General features: G+C 52.7%; 1 protein-coding gene across 1 annotated transcript in view; it reads left to right on the top strand.

The window, feature by feature from the left end:
- SRCAP (Snf2 related CREBBP activator protein) overlaps positions 1-20,034 on the top strand; it is a gene marked incomplete at its 3' end in the record, with an annotated part of 39,132 nt that extends 19,098 nt beyond the window's left edge. Inside the window, exons 11-18 of the mRNA XM_066571162.1 lie at positions 1,491-1,683; positions 3,504-3,640; positions 6,289-6,475; positions 10,544-10,710; positions 12,042-12,355; positions 14,098-14,280; positions 17,019-17,252; positions 19,896-20,034. Coding sequence (XP_066427259.1) covers positions 1,491-1,683; positions 3,504-3,640; positions 6,289-6,475; positions 10,544-10,710; positions 12,042-12,355; positions 14,098-14,280; positions 17,019-17,252; positions 19,896-20,034 — 1,554 coding nt within the window. The remainder of the gene's footprint in view (positions 1-1,490; positions 1,684-3,503; positions 3,641-6,288; positions 6,476-10,543; positions 10,711-12,041; positions 12,356-14,097; positions 14,281-17,018; positions 17,253-19,895) is intronic.
- Positions 20,035-20,134: the final 100 nt, after the last annotated feature.

The raw sequence follows: 20,134 nt of genomic DNA, 5'->3' as shown, positions 1-20,134 counted from the left end.
CGCACCTGGGACACACCTGGGCCTGCCCCTACCTGTGCTTACCTGTCCTTGCCTGGCTGGATTTGGCCGTACCTGTGCGTACCTGTGCATAGCTGTTCTTACTTGTCTATACCTGGCCTTACCTGCCCTTACCTGTGTGTACCCGTGTGTCACCTGTGTCTCACCTGTCCAGGCTGATCAGTGAGCACACGGTGCAGGAGAACACCTGGAGCTCACCTGGGGCTGTTCCCCTGTCCTTACCTGTCCTTACCTGTCCTTACCTGTCTCACCTTTGTGTCACCTGTGTCTCGGCTCTCAGGCTGATCACGGTGCAGGAGAACACCTGGAGCTCACCTGGGGCTGTTCCCAGGGCTGTTCCCCTGTCTCACCTGTCTGTACCTGTCTCACCTGTGTCTCACCTGTGTCTCGGCTCTCAGGCTGATCATGGTGCAGGAGAACACCTGGAGCTCACCTGGGGCTGTTCCCCTGTGTTATGTGTCTGTACCTGTGTGTGTCCTTACCTGTCTCTCACCTGTCCTTACCTATCCTTGTCTGTACCTGTCTGTACTTGTCTCTATCTGTCCTTACCTGTCTCACCTGTGTCTCGCCCGTCCACATCTGTCCATACCTGCCTGTACCTGTCCATACCTGCCTGTACCTGTCCCTTACCTGTCCATACCTGTCTCTCTCCCCTCACAGCCAGCGCCGGCTGCTGCTGACAGGTACGCCGCTGCAGAACTCGCTGATGGAGCTCTGGTCGCTCACCTGTGCCCATACCTGTCCATACCTGTCCCTCACCTGTCTATACCTGTCCATACCTGTCCCTTACCTGTCCATACCTGTCTCTCTCCCCTCACAGCCAGCGCCGGCTGCTGCTGACAGGTACGCCGCTGCAGAACTCGCTGATGGAGCTCTGGTCCCTCACCTGTGCCCATACCTGTCCCTTACCTGTCTCTCACCTGTCCGTACCTGTCCATACCTGTCCCTTACCTGTCTCTGTCTCTCACCTGCAGCCAGCGCCGGCTGCTACTGACAGGTACGCCGCTGCAGAACTCGCTGATGGAGCTCTGGTCGCTCACCTGTGCCCATACCTGTCTGTACCTGTCCGTACCTGTCCATACCTGTCCCTTACCTGTCCATACCTGTCCATACCTGTCCATACCTGTCCCTTACCTGTCTCTGTCTCTCACCTGCAGCCAGCGCCGGCTGCTGCTGACAGGTACGCCGCTGCAGAACTCGCTGATGGAGCTCTGGTCGCTCACCTGTCCGTACCTGTCCGTACCTGTCCATACCTGTCCCTTACCTGTCCATACCTGTCCATACCTGTCCCTTACCTGTCTCTGTCTCTCACCTGCAGCCAGCGCCGGCTGCTGCTGACAGGTACGCCGCTGCAGAACTCGCTGATGGAGCTCTGGTCGCTCACCTGTGCCCATACCTGTCTGTACCTGTCCATACCTGTATCTCACCTGTCCATACCTGTCCCTTACCTGTCTCTGTCTCTCACCTCACAGCCAGCGCCGGCTGCTGCTGACAGGTACGCCGCTGCAGAACTCGCTGATGGAGCTCTGGTCGCTCATGCACTTCCTCATGCCCAGCGTGTTCCAGTCCCACCGCGAGTTCCGAGAGTGGTTCCACAACCCCCTGACGGGCATGATCGAGGGCAGCCAGGAGTACAACGAGAGCCTGGTCAAGAGACTGCACAAGGTACACCTGGGGACAGGTGTGATACACCTGGGCATGGCTGTGATACACCTGGGTATGGGTACACACACATGGGATACACTGGGACACACCTGACGGGCATGATCGAGGGCAGCCAGGAGTACAACGAGAGCCTGGTGAAACGGCTGCACAAGGTAACGCACCTGGGCACACCTGGGGACAGGTGTGACACACCTGGGCATGGCTGTGATACACCTGGGTATGGGTACACACACCTGGGTTACACTGGGACACACCTGACGGGCATGATCGAGGGCAGCCAGGAGTACAACGAGAGCCTGGTGAAACGGCTGCACAAGGTAACGCACCTGGGCACACCTGGGGACAGGTGTGACACACCTGGGTATGGGTACATACACATGGGATACACCTGGGTTACACTGGGACACACCTGACGGGCATGATCGAGGGCAGCCAGGAGTACAACGAGAGCCTGGTGAAACGGCTGCACAAGGTAACGCACCTGGGCACACCTGGGGACAGGTGTGACACACCTGGGTATGGGTACATACACATGGGATACACCTGGGTTACACTGGGACACACCTGACGGGCATGATCGAGGGCAGCCAGGAGTACAACGAGAGCCTGGTCAAGAGACTGCACAAGGTACACCTGGGGACAGGTGTGATACACCTGGGCATGGCTGTGATACACCTGGGTATGGGTACACACACCTGGGTATGGGTACGCACACCTGGGTATGGGTACACACACCTGGGTTACACTGGGCGTGATCGAGGGCAGCCAGGAGTACAACGAGAGCCTGGTGAAAAGATTGCACAAGGTAACGCACCTGGGGACAGGTGCGATACACCTGGGCATGGCTGTGATACACCTGGGCATGGGTACACACACCTGGGTTACACTGGGACACACCTGACGGGCATGATCGAGGGCAGCCAGGAGTACAACGAGAGCCTGGTCAAGAGACTGCACAAGGTACACCTGGGGACAGGTGTGATACACCTGGGCATGGCTGTGATACACCTGGGTATGGGTACACACACCTGGGTATGGGTACACACACCTGGGTTACACTGGGACACACCTGACGGGCATGATCGAGGGCAGCCAGGAGTACAACGAGAGCCTGGTGAAACGACTGCACAAGGTAACGCACCTGGGGACAGGTGTGATACACCTGGGACACACAGACACACCTGGGACACACAGGGGCTCACCTGGGTATACCTGGGACACAGCTGGACACACCTGGGGCTCAGACAGACACACCTGGACACACCTGGGATACACCTGGGATTCATTGGGGCACACCTGGGAGGGGTTAAACACACCTGGGACACACCTGGAACACACATGAGACACACCTGGGAGGGGTTAAACACACCTGGGACACACCTGGAACACACATGAGACACATGTGGGAGGGGTTAGACACACCTGGGACACACCTGGGGAGTTCAACACACCTGAGGCACACCTGGGACACACCTGGGGAGTTCAGCACACCTGGGACACACCTGGGAGGGGTTAGACACACTTGGGACACACCTGGGGAGTTCAACACACCTGAGGCACACCTGGGAGGAGTTAAACACACCTGGTCCCACCTGAGCACACCTGGGGGCACACCCAGCACCTGTTGGGACACACCCGGGACACACCCAGTGCCCACCCGTGCCTCACCTGACCAGGTGTGTGTCCCTCCCCCCCCCGTGCCTCACCTGACCAGGTGTGTGTCCCCTCCCCTCCCCCCCCCCGTTCCTCACCTGACCAGGTGTGTGTCCCTCCCCCCCCGTGCCTCACCTGACCAGGTGTGTGTCCCCTCCCCCCCGCAGGTGCTGCGCCCGTTCCTGCTGCGGCGCCTCAAGGTGGACGTGGAGAAGCAAATGCCCAAGAAGTACGAGCACGTGCTCAGGTGCCGCCTGTCCAAGCGCCAGAGGTTCCTCTACGACGACTTCATGGGCCAGGCCAGGTGAGGGCGCCACACCTGGGCACACCTGGGCGGCAAAAAAATTCCCGAAAAATTCTACCCAAATTTGATCAAATTGTGGCCAAATTGCACCCAAAATTCACCTTTTTGGGGTCTCTGATGATGTCGTGGGCCAGGCCAGGTGAGGGCGCCACACCTGGGCACACCTGGGCACACCTGGGCACACCTGCGGGCAAAAAAATCCCCAAATGCCCCTTAAATTCTACCCAGATTTGATCAAATGGCGGCCAAAATGCTCCCAAAATTCACATTTTTGGGGTCTCTGATGACGTCATGGGCCAGGCCAGGTGAGGGCGCCACACCTGGGCACACCTGGGGGCAAAAAAAATCCCAAAATTCCCGTTCAATTCGGCCCAAATTCGATCAAATTGTGCCCAAATTTACCCAGGTGAACCCCAGGTGAATTTCCCACCCCAATTTCAGCACCTGGAGCCCCAAATTTCCCCTTTAAATCCCTCCCAATTTCTCAGGTGAGCCCCAGGTGCTCTCAGGTGTCCTCTCTGTCCTGTTTTTAGCACCTGCACCGTTCTGGATCCCCAAATTTCCCCTTTAAATCCCTCCCAAATTCTCCCCAAATTTCTCAGGTAACCCCAGGTGCTCTCAGGTGAGTTCCAGGTGACCCCAGGAGGTGCCCCCAGGTGAATTTCCCACCCCAATTTTAGCACCTGAACCCCCAAATTTCCCCTTTAAACCCCTCCCAAATTCCCCCCCAATTCTCTCAGGTGCCCCCAGGTGCTCTCAGGTGCCCTCAGGTGAATTTCCCACCCCAATTTCAGCACCTGAACCCCCAAATTTCCCCTTTAAATCCCTCCCAAATTCCCCCCCAAATCTCTCAGGTGCCCCCAGGTGCTCTCAGGTGCCCTCAGGTGAATTTCCCACCCCAATTTCAGCACCTGAGCTCCCAAATTTCCCCTAAAAACCCCTCCCAAATTCCTCCTAAATTCCTCCTAAATTTCTCAGGTGCCTCCAGGTGCTCTCAGGTGACCCCAGGTGCTCTCAGGTGAATTTCCCACCCCAATTTCAGCACCTGGAGCCCCCAAATTTCCCCTTTAAACCCCTCCCAAATTTCTCAGGTAATTCCCCGGTGCCCCCAGGTGCTCTCAGGTGCCCCCCAGGTGACCCCAGGTGCTCTCAGGTGAATTTCCCACCCCAGTTTCAGCACCTGAGCTCCCAAATTTCCCCTTTGAATCCCTCCCAAATCCCCCCCCAAATTCCTCAGGTGCCCCCCAGGTGCCCCCAGGTGCTCTCAGGTGACCCCCAGGTGCTCCCAGGTGTCCTCTCTGTCCTGTTTTTAGCACCTGGACCCTCAAAATCCCCAAATTTCTCCAGGAAATCCCCAAATTTCTCCAGGAAATCCCCGCCAAATTCCTCCCAAATTCCTCAGGTGAGCTCAGGTAATTCCCAGGTGCCCCCAGGTGAATTTCCCACCCCAATTTCAGCACCTGAGCTCCCAAATTTCCCCTTTAAAACCCCTCCCAAATTCCTCAGGTGCCCCCCAGGTGCTCTCAGGTGACCCCAGGTGTCTTCTCTGTCCTGTTTTTAGCACCTGGACCCTCGAAATCCCCAAATTTCCCCTTTAAACCCCTCCCAAATTTCTCAGGTAATTCCCAGGTGCCCCTCAGGTGCCCCCAGGTGCCCCCCAGGTGCCCTCAGGTGCTCTCAGGTGCCCTCAGGTGCTCTCAGGTGCCCCTCAGGTGCCCTCAGGTGCCCCCAGGTGCCCCCAGGTGCCCCCCAGGTGCCCTCAGGTGCTCTCAGGTGCCCCCAGGTGAATTTCCCACCCCAATTTCAGCACCTGAACCCCCAAATTTCCCCTTTAAATCCCTCCCAAATTCCCCCCCAAATCTCTCAGGTGACCCCCAGGTGCCCTCAGGTGCTCTCAGCTGCCTCCAGGTGAATTTCCCACCCCAATTTCAGCACCTGAGCTCCCAAATTTCCCCTAAAAACCCCTCCCAAATTCCTCCTAAATTCCTCCTAAATTTCTCAGGTGCCCCCCAGGTGCTCTCAGGTGACCCCCAGGTGGCCCCAGGTGTCTTCTCTGTCCTGTTTTTAGCACCTGGACCCTCAAAATCCCCAAATTTCCCCTTTAAATCCCTCCCAAGTTTCTCAGGTGAGCTCAGGTGAGCCCCAGGTGCCCCCAGGTGAATTTCCCACCCCAATTTCAGCACCTGAGCCCCCAAATTTCCCCTTTAAACCCCTCCCAAATCCCTCCCAAATCCCTCAGGTGAGCTCAGGTGAGCCCCAGGTGCCCCCAGGTGAATTTCCCACCCCAATTTCAGCACCTGAGCCCCCAAATTTCCCCTTTAAACCCCTCCCAAATCCCTCCCAAATCCCTCAGGTGAGCTCAGGTGAGCCCCAGGTGCCCCCAGGTGAATTTCCCACCCCAATTTCAGCACCTGAGCCCCCAAATTTCCCCTTTAAACCCCTCCCAAATCCCTCCCAAATCGCTCAGGTGAGCTCAGGTGAGCCCCAGGTGCCCCCAGGTGAATTTCCCACCCCAATTTCAGCACCTGAGCCCCCAAATTTCCCCTTTAAACCCCTCCCAAATCCCTCCCAAATCCCTCAGGTGAGCTCAGGTGAGCCCCAGGTGCCCCCAGGTGCCCGCAGGTGACCCCTGTCCCCCCCGTTGGCAGCACCAAGGCCACGCTGGCCAGCGGGCACTTCATGAGCGTCATCAACGTGCTGATGCAGCTGCGCAAGGTGTGCAACCACCCCGACCTGTTCGAGCCACGCCCCGTGACGTCACCGCTGGTCACGCCCGGGCTCAGCCTGGGCGCCCCCGCCCTGGTGCTGCGCGCCCTGGAGCCACACCCCTTCCAGGTGAGATTAGAGCCACACCCCTTCCAGGTGAGATTAGAGCCACACCCCTTCCAGGTGAGACTGGGACGCGCCCCTGACAGGTGAGACTGGGACAGGTGCGATTAGAGCCACACCCCTTCCAGGTGAGACTGGGACATGCCCCTGCCAGGTGAGACAGATTGGGGACACACCCCTGCCAGGTGAGACTGGGACAGGTGAGACTGGGACATGCCCATTCCAGGTGAGATTGGGACAGGTGAGATTAGAGCCACACCCCTTCCAGGTGAGACTGGGACACGCCCATGACAGGTGAGAGAGATTGGGGACACGCCCCTGCCAGGTGAGACTGGGACAGGTGAGACTGGGACACGCCCCTGCCAGGTGAGACAGGGACACGCCCCTGGGACAGGTGAGACTGGGACAGGTGAGACTGGGACACGCCCCTGGGACAGGTGAGAGAGATTGGGGACACGCCCCTGACAGGTGAGACAGGGACACGCCCCTGACAGGTGAGACAGGGACACGCCCCTGGGACAGGTGAGACTGGAACAGGTGAGACTGGGGACACGCCCCTTCCAGGTGAGACTGGGAGAGGTGAGATTAGAGCCACACCCCTTCCAGGTGAGACTGGGACAGGTGAGATTAGAGCCACACCCCTTCCAGGTGAGACTGGGACACGCCGCTGGGACAGGTGAGACAGATTGGGGACACGCCCCTGCCAGGTGAGACTGGGACACGCCCATTCCAGGTGAGACAGACTAGAGCCACACCCCTTCCAGGTGAGAGAGATTGGGGACACGCCCCTGGGACAGGTGAGATTAGAGCCACGCCCCTTCCTGGTGAGACAGATTGGGGACACGCCCATTCCAGGTGAGACTGGGACACACACCTGGGACAGGTGAGAGGCAGGTGAGACACACCTGGGGATGGATGGGATACAGGTTGGACACAGCTGGACAGGTGAGACTCGAGCCACGCCCCTTCCAGGTAGGGCACACGCACCTGGACAGGTGAGATACACTTGGGGATGGTGGGATGCAGGTGAGACTGGGACACGCCCTTTCCAGGTGAGACACACACCTGGGACAGGTGAGAGGGACACGCCCCTTTAGGGACGGACCCACACCTGGAGCAGGTGAGACACACCTGGGGATGGTGGGATGCAGGTGAGACAGATTAGAGCCGCACCCATTCCAGGTGAGACTGGGACACGCCCCTGGGACAGGTGAGACTGGGACACGCCCCTGCCAGGTGAGACTGGGACACGCCCCTGGGACAGGTGAGACACACACACCTGGGACAGGTGAGACTGGTACACACCCATTTCAGGTGAGACTGGGGACACACACACCTGGGACAGGTGAGACACACTTGGGGATGGTGGGATACAGGTGAGACTGGAGCCACGCTCTTTCCAGGTGAGACACACACCTGGGACAGGTGAGACACACCTGGGGATGGATGGGATACAGGTGAGAACACACCTGGGACAGGTGAGATGTAGGTGAGAAAGATACACCTGGACAGGTGAGACACGCCCCTTCCAGGTGGGACACGCCCCCTTTGGGTGGGACACACACCTGGGACAGGTAGGGACAGGTGAGACACACCTGGACAGGTGAGACACACACACCTGGACAGGTGAGGTACAGGTGAGGTACAGGTCAGAGATGCGCACCTCAACAGGTGAGACACACCTGGGACACACCTGGGACAGGTGGGACACACCTGGGGATGGTGGGATACAGGTGGGACACACCTGGGACAGGTAAAGCACGGCTGGGACAGGTGGGACACACCTGGGGATGGGGTTTGGACACACCTGGAGAGATTTTGGAGCACCAGGAGGTGACCCAGGTGTGCCAGATGTGACACAGGTGTGCCAGGTGTCACTCAGGTGTCACCCAGGTGTATCAGGGCTGAGCACAGGTGTGTCAGGTGTCCCTCAGCTGTCTCACAGGTGACTCAGGTGTCCCTCAGGTGGATCAGGTGTCCCCCAGGTGTCCCTCAGGTGTGTTCCAGGTATCACCCAGGTATGTCCTGTGTGTTCCTCAGGTGTGTCAGGTTTGACCCAGGTGTGTCCCAGGTGTGCCAGGTGTCCCTCAGGTGTGTCACAGGTGTCACTCAGGTGTGTCACAGGTGTCACTCAGGTGTGTCATTCCCCCCCGCCCAGCAGGTGGACCTGTCCCCGTTCGAGCTGGTGTCCCCCAGGTGTGTCCCAGGTGTGTCCCAGGTGTCCCTCAGGTGTGTCCCAGCCGTGTCCCTCCCCCCCCAGCCGGTGGACCTGTCCCCGTTCGAGCTGGTGTCCCCCAGGTGTATCCCAGGTGTGTCCCAGGTGTCCCTCAGGTGTGTCCCAGCCGTGTCCCTCCCCCCCCAGCCGGTGGACCTGTCCCCGTTCGAGCTGATGTCCCTCAGGTGTATCAGGTGTATTCCAGGTGTGTCCCAGGTGTCATTCAGGTGTATCCCAGGTGTCACTCAAGTGTGTCCCAGGTGTCCCTCAGGTGTCACTCAGGTGTATCAATGTCCCCCAGGTGTGTCCCAGGTGTGTCCCAGGTGTCACTCAGGTGTATCAGGTGTATCCCAGGTGTGTCGCGTGTCCCTCAGGTGTCCCCCAGGTGTCACTCAGGTGTGTCATTCCCCCCCCCCCGTCCCCAGCAGGTGGACCTGTCCCCGTTCGAGCTGGTGTGTCCCAGGTGTGTCCCAGGTGTGTCCCAGGTGTGTCCCAGGTGTCCCTCAGGTGTATCAGGTGTATCAGGTGTATCCCAGGTGTGTCCCAGGTGTCCCTCAGGTGTATCAGGTGTATCAGGTGTATCCCAGGTGTGTCCCAGGTGTGTCCCAGGTGTCCCTCAGGTGTGTCCCAGGTGTCACTCAGGTGTGTCCCCCACCCCCCCCCCCAGCAGGTGGACCTGTCCCCGTTCGAGCTGGTGTCACTCAGGTGTATCAATGTCCCTCAGGTGTGTCCCAGGTGTATCCCAGGTGTGTCCCAGGTGTGTCCCAGGTGTCACTCAGGTGTGTCCCAGGTGTCCCTCAGGTGTCATTCAGGTGTATCAATGTCCCCCAGGTGTGTCCCAGGTGTGTCCCAGGTGTCACTCAGGTGTATCAATGTCCCTCAGGTGTATCAGGTGTATCCCAGGTGTGTCCCAGGTGTGTCCCAGGTGTCACTCAGGTGTATCAGGTGTATCCCAGGTGTGTCCCAGGTGTGTCCCAGGTGTCACTCAGGTGTATCAGGTGTATCCCAGGTGTGTCCCAGGTGTGTCCCAGGTGTCACTCAGGTGTATCAGGTGTATCCCAGGTGTGTCCCAGGTGTGTCCCAGGTGTCACTCAGGTGTATCAGGTGTATCCCAGGTGTGTCGCGTGTCCCTCAGGTGTCCCCCAGGTGTCACTCAGGTGTGTCATTCCCCCCCCCCCCCCGTCCCCAGCAGGTGGACCTGTCCCCGTTCGAGCTGGTGTCACTCAGGTGTATCAATGTCCCTCAGGTGTGTCCCAGGTGTATCCCAGGTGTGTCCCAGGTGTGTCCCCCAGGTGTCACTCAGGTGTGTCATTCCCCCCCGTCCCCAGCAGGTGGACCTGTCCCCGTTCGAGCTGGTGTCCCCCAGGTGTGTCCCAGGTGTGTCCCAGGTGTGTCAGGTGTCACTCAGGTGTATCAATGTCCCCCAGGTGTCCCTCAGGTGTGTCCCAGGTGTCACTCAGGTGTATCAGGTGTGTTCCAGGTGTCCCCCGGGTGTCACTCAGGTGTGTCCCCCCCGTCCCCAGCAGGTGGACCTGTCCCCGTTCGAGCTGGTGTCCCTCAGGTGTATCAATGTCCCTCAGGTGTCCCCCAGGTGTCACTCAGGTGTGTCCCCTGCAGCAGGTGGACCTGTCCCCGTTCGAGCTGGTGTCCCCCAGGTGTGTCCCAGGTGTGTCCCAGGTGTGTCAGGTGTCACTCAGGTGTATCAATGTCCCCCAGGTGTGTCCCAGGTGTGTCAGGTGTCACTCAGGTGTATCAATGTCCCCCAGGTGTCCCTCAGGTGTGTCCCAGGTGTCACTCAGGTGTATCAGGTGTGTCCCAGGTGTCCCCCAGGTGTCACTCAGGTGTGTCCCCTGCAGCAGGTGGACCTGTCCCCGTTCGAGCTGGTGTCCCTGGAGTCTCACCTGTCGCGCTACGCCGCCGATTGGTTCCTGCCGCGCTTCCGCGTCACGCGGCGCCTGCTGGAGGACGTGGCCGCCGCCCCCGAGCCCCCCCCGCGCCCCAAACCCGTCCGGATGAAGGTGAACAGGTGAGGAGGGCACACCTGGGGCACACCTGGGGCACACCTGGGCACACCTGGGCACACCTGGGGCACGGCTGGGCATGGCTGGGGGGGGGGAATGGGTGAAAATTGGGGGGAAATGGGGGAAAATTGGGGGTTTGGGGACACCTGGGGATACCTGGGGCACACCTGGGGCACACCTGGGGACACAGCTGGGCATGGCTGGGGGGAGAAATGGGCGAAAATTGGGGGAAAATCGGTGAAAATTGGGGGGAAATGGGTGAAAATTGGGGGTTGAGGGACACCTGGGCACGGCTGGGGGCACCTGGGAGTGAAAAAAGGGTGAAAATTGGGGGGAAATGGGTGAAAATTGGGGGTTTTAGAGACACCTGGGCACACCTGGGGCACACCTGGGGGGGAGAAATGGGTGAAAATTGGGAGAAAATCGGTGAAAATCGGGGGGAAATGGATGAAAATTGGGGGTTTGGGGACACCTGGGGATACCTGGGGCACACCTGGGGGCACCTGGGAGTGCAAAATGGCGAAAATTGGGAAAAAAATCGGTGAAAATTGGGGGGGAATCGGTGAAAATTGAGGGTTCAGGGACACCTGGGCACAGCTGGGAGGGGAAAAAAGGGCGAAAATTGGGAGAAAATTGGTGAAAATTTGGGGGGAAATGGGCGAAAATTTGGGGTTAAAGGGACACCTGGGCACAGCTGGGCACACACCTGGGGCACACCTGGGCATGGCTGGGGGTGAGAAATGCGAGAAAATTGGGAGAAAATCGGTGAAAGTTGGGGGGAAATGGGTGAAAATTGGGGGTTTGGGGACACCTGGTCCCACCTGTGGGCGTGGCCAGGCCGCCCATGCCCTTATATGGCCGCAGCTGTGGGCGTGGCCCGGCTGCCCACGCCCATATATGGCCGCAGCTGTGGGCGTGGCTTGGCCGCCCATGCCCTTATATGGCCGCAGCTGTGGGCGTGGCTTGGCCGCCCATGCCCTTATATGGCCGCAGCTGTGGGCGTGGCCAGGCCGCCCATGCCCTTATATGGCCGCAGCTGTGGGCGTGGCTTGGCCGCCCATGCCCTTATATGGCCGCAGCTGTGGGCGTGGCTTGGCCGCCCATGCCCATATATGGCCGCAGCTGTGGGCGTGGCTTGGCCGCCCATGCCCATATATGGCCGCAGCTGTGGGCGTGGCCCGGCCATCCATGCCCATATATGGCCGCAGCTGTGGGCGTGGCCCGGCCATCCATGCCCATATATGGCCGCAGCTGTGGGCGTGGCTTGGCCGCCCATGCCCATATATGGCCGCAGCTGTGGGCGTGTCCCCGCCCTGACCCCGCCCCCTTTTCCCAGGATGCTGCAGCCGGTGCCGAAGGCGGAGCCTCGGGCGGTTCTGCTCCTCCCCGCCCCTCGCCCCGCCCCAGGGGGCGTGGCCTCGCCGAGCCCCGCCCCCACCGCGCCGAGCCCCGCCCCTTCCGCGCCCAGCCCCGCCCCTTTGCTGGTCCAAGCTCCGCCTCTCGTCACCCTCAGCCACGCCCCCAGCGCCGGCCCCGCCCCCTTGGTGACGACGCAAGGGGCGGGGCTGAACCTGGGGCTGGGATTGGCGCTGGCCCCGCCCCGGGCCACGCCCACTCTGCTGGCTCCGCCCCCCGGAGGGCCCGCGCATGGTGAGGGGCGGGGCTTAATGAAGGAGTTAATTGGGGAGGGGCTCGTTAATTCGGGGTGGGGTTCATTAATTAGCAGTGGGGTTAATTGATTATTTAGGGGTAGGATTAATTAATTACTTAAGAATGGAGTTAATTAATTAGGGATGCGATTAATTAGTTAGGGGTGGGGTAATCAATTAGGGTGACGGGTTAATTAGGTGGGGTTAATTAGAGCGTATTTAATTAATTAGGGCTAGGGGTTAGTGGGAGCTGGAGGTAATTAGGCGTGGAGTTCATTAATAAGGGCTGGGGTTAATTAATTAATTAAAGGCTGGGCCTATTAATTAATTAGGGGTTAATTAATTAGTGGAGGGATTGATTAATTCGGTACGTGGTTAATTATGGGTGGGGTAATTAACTAGGAGTATGGTTAATTAATTAATTCGAGGTGGGCTTAATTAATTAGGGTGGGGGGTTCATTAGGTGTGGGGTTAATTAATTGGGGTGGGGTTAATTAATAATTAGGAGTGAGGTTAGTTAATTAGGGGTGGGGTTAATTAACTATTTAGGGGTGCAGTTAATTAGGTGGGGTTAATTAATTAGGGGTGAAGGTTAATTAGGGGTGGGGTTAATTAGGAGTGTGGGTAATGAATGGGTGGTGGGCTTAATTAATTAGGGATGGGGTTAATTAATTATGGGTGGAGTTATTAATTAACTAGGAGTAGGGTTAGTTAGGGGTGGGGTTAATTAGAGCTTAATTAATTAGGGCTGGGGGTAAATTAGCAGGGTTAGTTAATTAGGAGTGGGGTTAATTAATTAGGGGTTAATTTGGGTTAATTTATTGGTGCTGGGAGTTAATTACATGGCATTAATTGGGGCAGGGTTAATTAATTAGTGTGGGGATTAATTAGGGGGAGTTAATTAGGGCTGGGGTTAATTAGAGGTGGGTGTTAATTAGGGATGCGTTAATTGCGGTTGAGAGTTAATTGAGGCGAGGGATTAATTAAACAAGGTTTAATTGGGGGTGGGCATTAATTACAGTCGGAGTTAATTGGGCAGGCGGTTAATTAGGAGTTGGGGGTTAATTGGGGTTAATTGGGAGTTTGGGTTAATTAGCGCTGGAATTAATTAGGACTGGGGGTTAATTGGATGGGGATTAATTAGGGGTAAGGGTTAATTAGGGGTGGGGGTAATTAGGGCGACGTTAATTAGGGATGGTGGCTAATTAGGGTTAATTAGGGTTAATTAGGTGGGGGTTAACTTGGAAGGGCTTAATTAGGTGCAGGTTTTAATTAGGGGTTGGGTTTAATTACAGAGCAGGAGTTTAATTAGGGTGTGGCTAATTAACGGGGATAATTAACGGGGCTTAATTAAGGGGGATTAATTAGGGGTGAGGGGTTAATTAATAGTGGGGTTTAATTAATAAAGGGGCTTAATTGCGGAGGCTTAATTAGGGGGGGAGTTTAATTGGGGTGGAGCTTAATTAGGCGGAGTTTGGGGGTGGGGCTTAATTAGGAAAGGGCAGTGCTTAATTTAGAAGGGGCGGGGCTTAATTAGGCAGGGGCGATACTTAATTAGAGAGAGGTGGGGCTTAAGTAGGAAGAGGTGGAGCTTAATTAGGAAGGGGCGGGGCTTAATTAGGCCTGGTTTAATTAAGAGGGATTTAATTAAAGGTTGGAGAACTGGTGGGCGGGGCCGAATTAAGGGTGGAGCTCTGTATTTAAATGAGGTGGGTGTGGCCTAATGCATTCATTCCCCCCCAGCTCTCCCGGCTGCGTCCTTGGCCACGCCCACTCCTACAGGAGGCCCCACCCCCTTGGCCACGCCCACTCCGAATATGGGCAAAGGGGCGGGGCCGGCTCCGCCCCCTCCCGTGGGGGGCGTGGCCACCTTCGCGCTGCCCCAGCGGCTCCTGCTGGCCCCGGACATGCAGGCCCGGCTGCCCTGTAAGCCACGCCCCCTCCTTTGCATCTCATTTGCATGAACGCGCTTCCGAAGCTTTCTCAAACCCGAAAATAATTATGCAAATTTTCCCCTTAAATTGCCCCGATTTTCCTCAAAATTTCCCCCAAATCCTTCTCAAACCTCTTCCCCAAACTCTCTTATCATTTGCATCTCATTTGCATCTCATTTGCATCTCATTTGCATGAGCACTCCTTTGAAGCTTCCCCAATCTCCACTGAAATTCTGGCATTTTTGTTTTTAATGGCCCCAAATTTCCTCCAAATTTTCCCCCAAATCCTTCTCAAACCCCTTCCCGTCACTTTTTTCATGCTCATTTGCATCTCATTTGCATGAACACGTGCTATGATTTTTTCTAATTACTAAAATAATTTTAATAATTTTTCCCCTTAAATTGCCCCAATTTTCCTCAAAGTTTCCCCCAAATCCTTCTCAAAGTCCTTTTCAAAACGCTCTTTTCATTTGCATCTCATTTGCATCTCATTTGCATGAGCACCCTTTAAAAGCTTTCCTAATTCCTAAAACAATTTTAAGAATTTTTCCCAAAATTGCCACAAATTTCCTCAAAATTTCCCTTCAAATCCTCCTCAAACCCCTTCCCCAGACACTTTTTATTTGCATATCATTTGCATCTCATTTGCATGGGGCGGTTTTAAAATTTTTCCTAATTCCTGAAAGAATTTTAAGAATTTTTTTCCCAAATTTCCCCCAAATCCTTCTCAAACTCTCTTCTCATTTGCATCTCATTTGCATAAGCTCAAGTACTTTTTAAGAAGGCGACACTGCGTCTTATTTGAATCTAATTTGCATAACTGTACTCATTAGCGTCTGATCTGCATGAGCCCCCCAAAGGTCTTTTAAGCCCCTCAGTGCTGTTCTCATGAATACCTAATTTACATAATGGTGTTTGTCATTTACATCTCATTTGCATGGCATCACCAAAAAAGGAATTTCCCTTGGTAGCCCCTTGATTGTCCCGGTAATTAGCCCCTAATTTGCATAATTACCCAGGGATTTTTGTTCAGGGACTTCCCCCTCCCACCCTCTTTCCCATCTCATTAGCATCTGATTTGCATAAATTTTTCAAAAGACCGATTCAGGACTGTTGGCATGCTCCTAATTATCATATTAGTTGCCTACAAGTGTTTTTCATTAGCATCTAATTTGCATACGCCCCCCTAGAACTCTTTAAAAAGCTTGACCACACCCGTGATTCTTCAGCACATTTGCATCTAGTTTGCATAAACAATCTTAATGGCCCCCAAAATCTAAGACACCTTCAGTATTTATTATTTGCATATTATTTGCATAAATTTCTCAACCCCCCCGTTAAAAAGCCTTTTTGTTGTTACTAACATCTAATTTGCATAATTGTATATGCCTGTTAGCATCTCATTTGCATGTGTCCCCCAAAACAGCTTTAAAATCTCAACCCCAGCCCTAATTAACACCTGATTTCCATAACACTGCTCCTCATTAGCATCTAATTTGCATAGGATTGCCAACACCCCTCTAGAGAATCAGTCATTTAATTAACACCTAATTTGCATGAGCTTGTTCATTAGCATTGGTTTACGTAAGCTCCCCAAGTACTTTAAAGGTATCTCATTACCACCTAATTTGCATAGCCATGCTCCTCATTAGCATCTCATTTGCATAGACGCTCCCAGAGTCCTTCCATGAACAGTGGAGTTCTATAGGAAACCTCTGATTTTCATGCTAATTATCGCCTAATTTGCATAATTACCCCGGGATATTTGCAGGAACCCCTCCCTGCCCTCCTTCCCATCTCATTAGCATCTGATTTGCATAAATTTTTGGAAAGGCCATTCAAGAGTGCCATGCTCATAATTAACATAATGCTTGAATACTAATGTCCCTCATTAGCATCTAATTTGCATAGATTCTCCTAGAACCCTTTCAAAAGCTTGCCTAGACCCCTGCCTGAGGACTGAATTTGCATGAAGCTGCTCATTAGCATATTTTGCATACGCTTATGCAAACACTTCTAAAAATTCCCATCAGATCAGATTTGCATAACCATGCTCATTAGCATCTCATTTGCATGAGTCCATAAACCTCTTTTATGCGCCTCTTTCCACTCTTCATCACTGTCTAATCTGGGTGATTGAGTTCCTAATTAGCATCTCATTTACATAAGCAGCCTCACAGTCCTTCCTTCAACCCTAATTTTCCCTTGTAAGCCTCTTTGTTTCATGCTAATTACCTCCTAATTTGCATAATTACCCCGGGATTTTTCCAGGAACCCCTCCCCACCCTCCCCCTATTCTCAATACCAAATTTTCATTGCCCAAATTGCCCAAAATTTCCCTTTTTTTCCCCAAATCCCCCCAAAACCTCCCCCAAAACCCCCTGAATTTCGCTTTATTACCCCCCTAATTAACCCCTAATTTGCATAATTACCCCGGGATTTTTTGGGGGGATGTTTCCAGGAACCCATCCCCCACCCCCAATACCAATTTTTAATTGCCCAAATTGCCCAAAATTTCCCTTTTTCCCCCAAAATTATTTCAAAACCTCCCCAAAAAATCCCTGAAATCTCCTTTATTACCCCCCTAATTAACCCCTAATTTGCATAATTACCCCGGGATTTTTGGGGGAATTTTTCTGGGAACCCCTCCCCCACCTCCCCCCTACCCCCATCATGATTTTCATTTTCCCAAATTGCCCAAAATTTCGCTTTTTTCCCCCAAAATTCCAGCGGGTGAAGTCGTCAGCCTGGGCCAACTGGCGGCCCTGGCCCAGCACCGCCCCTCCCCTCCCGGGGGCGTGGCCAAACCTTCGCCCCTCCCACCCGCGGCCGTGGCCACGCCCCCTCCGGCCTCGGCCCCGCCCCCGCTGACGCTGCAGCTCCAGGGCAGCAAAGTCACGCTCGGCCCCGCCCCCCCATTACGTCATCTGGCCTTGGCCCCGCCCCCCGGCCGGGGGCTCGCACGTGAGTCCAAAACTGGGGGGGGGAATTTTGGGGTAAAATTCGGGAATTTTGGGGGAAATTCGGGGATTTTGGGGGAAAAAAGGGGAATTTTGAGGGAAATTCGGGAATTTTGGGGAGTTTTGGGGAAAAATCGGGAAATTTTGGGAGTTTTTTGGGTTTGATTTGGGTTTTTTTTGGGGGGATTTTTTAAATTTATTTGGATTTTTGGGGGGGGGATTTTAGGGAAAATTTGGGGATTTTGGAAGGGATTTTTTTTGGGGGAGTTTTTGGGGGAAAATGTGGGAATTGTTTTGGGAAGAAATTTGGGGATTTTGGGGGAATTTTAGGGGGAATTATGGGGAGAAAATTGTGAATTTTGGGGAGTTTTTGGGGCGGTGTTTTAGGGTTTTTTAAAAAATTTTTTAATGATTTTTGAGAATTTTTGGGGGTTTTTGAGGGGGATTTTAGGGAAAAATTTGGGGGGGTTTGGGGGGAAATTTCGGCCGTTTTGGAAAAAAATGGGGAATTTTTTTGAGTTTTTGGGGTTTTATTTTGATTTTTTCAAGATTTTGGGGGGATTTAGTTTAATTTTTAGGGATTTTTTGGTTTTTTGGGTGGAAAAATTGGGAATTTTGGGGGAAACTTGAATATTTTGGGGGGAAATTCAGGAGTTTTGGGGGAAAAAATGGGAAATTTTGAGAGCTTTTGGGAGAAATTGGGGAAAAATCGGGAAAAATTGTGTAAAAAATGTGGGGGAAAATGGGTAAAAATTTGGGGGAAAAATGGGTAAAAAAATTGGGGAAAATTGGGGAAAAATGGGAAACAAACTGGGAAGAATTGGAAAAATTTAGGGAAAAATTTGGCGAAAAATGGGGAAAAAATTGGGGAAAAAATTGGGAAAATGGGTAAAAATGGGGAAAATCTTGGGGGGAAAAATGGGAAAAATATTGGGGAAAAATTGTGGAAAAAAGGAGAAAAATTGGGAAAAAATGGGGGAAAATGGGGGAAAACTGGGCAAAAAGTGAGGAAAAAATGGGGAAAAAGGGGAAAAATGGGGAAAAAATGGGAAAAATGGAGAAAATGGGGAAAAATGGGGAAAAAAGGGGAAAAATTGGGGGGAAAATGGGAAAAATATGGGGAAAAAATTGGTGAAAAAATTGAGGAAAAAAGGGGGGAAATGGGGAAAAATAGGCGAAAAATGGGTAAAAATTGGGCAAAAAATGGGAGGAAAATTGGGGTAAAAATGAGAAAAAAAGGGGAAAAATTGAGGAAAAAATGGGTAAAAAAGAAAAAATAGGAAAAAAAGGGGAAAAAATTGAGGAAAAAATGGAGAAAAATGGGGAAAAATTGCGAAAAAAGTGGGAAAAAATTGAGGAAAGAATTGAGAAAAAAGGGGGGAAATTGGGAAAAAAATGGTAAAAATGGGGGCAAGAGGGGAAGAATAGGGGAAAATTGGGGAAAAATTGAGGGAAAAACGGGAAAAAATGGGGAAAATTTTGAGGAAGGAAGGGGAAAAAGAGATAAAATGGGGGAAATTGGGGGAAAATTGAGGGAAAAATGGGGGAAAAATGGGTAAAAAATTGGGGAAAATTGGGGGAAAATGGGGAAAATGGGAAAAATATGGGGAAAAATTGGAGAATAATAGAAAAAAAGGGGAAAATGGAAAAAACGGGTAAAAAATTTAGGAAAAACGGGTAAAAAAATGGGGAAAATTTGAGAAAAAATGGGGAAAATTGGGGAAAATGGGGAAAACTTGAGGAAAAAAAAGGGAAAACATTGGCGAAAAAATTGAGGAAAAAATGGGTGAGAAAAAGGGGAAAAATGGGGTAAAAAATGGGTGAAAAAGGGGTAAAAAAGTGGATTTTCGGGTTGCAGGTAACGTGGTTCACCTGGTGGCCGCGGGGGGGAAAAAATGGGGAAAAATGGGGAAGAAATTAGAAAAAACTGGGAAAAAATTGGGGAGAAAAGGGGAAAAATGGGGAAAAAATTGGCGAAAAAATTGAGGGAAAAATGGTGAAAAAAGGGAAGAAAAGGGGGAAAAATTGGGAAAAAATGGCGGAAAATAGGAAAAAAGGGGGAAATTTGGAATAAAAATGGGAAAAAATGGGGAAAAATTGAGGGGAAAAATTGGGAAAAAAATTGGAAAAAATGGGGAAAAATGGCGGGAAAATTGGGGAAAAATGGGGAAGAAATTGGAAAAAATGGGAAAAAATTGGGGAGAAAAGGGGGAAAAATGGGAAAAAATGGGGGAAAAAATTGGTGAAAAAATTGAGGAAAAAATCGGTGAAAAAAGGGAAAAAAGGGGGGGGAAAAGGGGGGAAAGTTGGGGAAAAATGGGGAAAAATTTGGGGAAAAATGGGGAAAAATTGGGGTAAAAATTGAGGAAAAAAAGGGGAAAATTTGGAAAAAATGGGGAAAAATGGCGGGAAAAATTGGGGAAAAAAAAGGGAAAAATGGGGAAGAAATTAGAAAAGGACTGGGAAAAAATTGGGGAGAAAAAGGGGAAAAATGGGAAAAATTGGGGGGAAAAAATTGGGAAAAAATTGGGGAAAAAATTGGGGAAAAAATTGAGGGAAAATGGTGAAAAAATTGAGGGGAAAATGGGTGAAAAAAAGGGAAAAAACGGGTGAAAAAGGGGTAAAAAAGTCGATTTTTCGGTTGCAGGGAACGTGGTTCACCTGGTGGCCGCGGGGGGGAAAAAAAGGGAAAAATGGGAAAAAATGGGGAAAAATGGGGAAGAAATTGGAAAAAAACTGGGAAAAAATTGGGGAGAAAAGGGGGAAAAATGGGGAAAAAATTGGCGAAAAAATTGAGGGAAAAATGGTGAAAAAAGGAAGAAAAGGGGAAAAATTGGGAAAAATGGCGGAAAATAGGAAAAAAGGGGGAAATTTGGAATAAAAATG

The sequence above is a fragment of the Molothrus aeneus genome, unplaced genomic scaffold, assembly GCF_037042795.1.
Source record: "Molothrus aeneus isolate 106 unplaced genomic scaffold, BPBGC_Maene_1.0 scaffold_357, whole genome shotgun sequence".
NCBI lineage: Eukaryota > Metazoa > Chordata > Aves > Passeriformes > Icteridae > Molothrus > Molothrus aeneus.
This window is presented reverse-complemented; position numbering and strand designations above follow the sequence as displayed.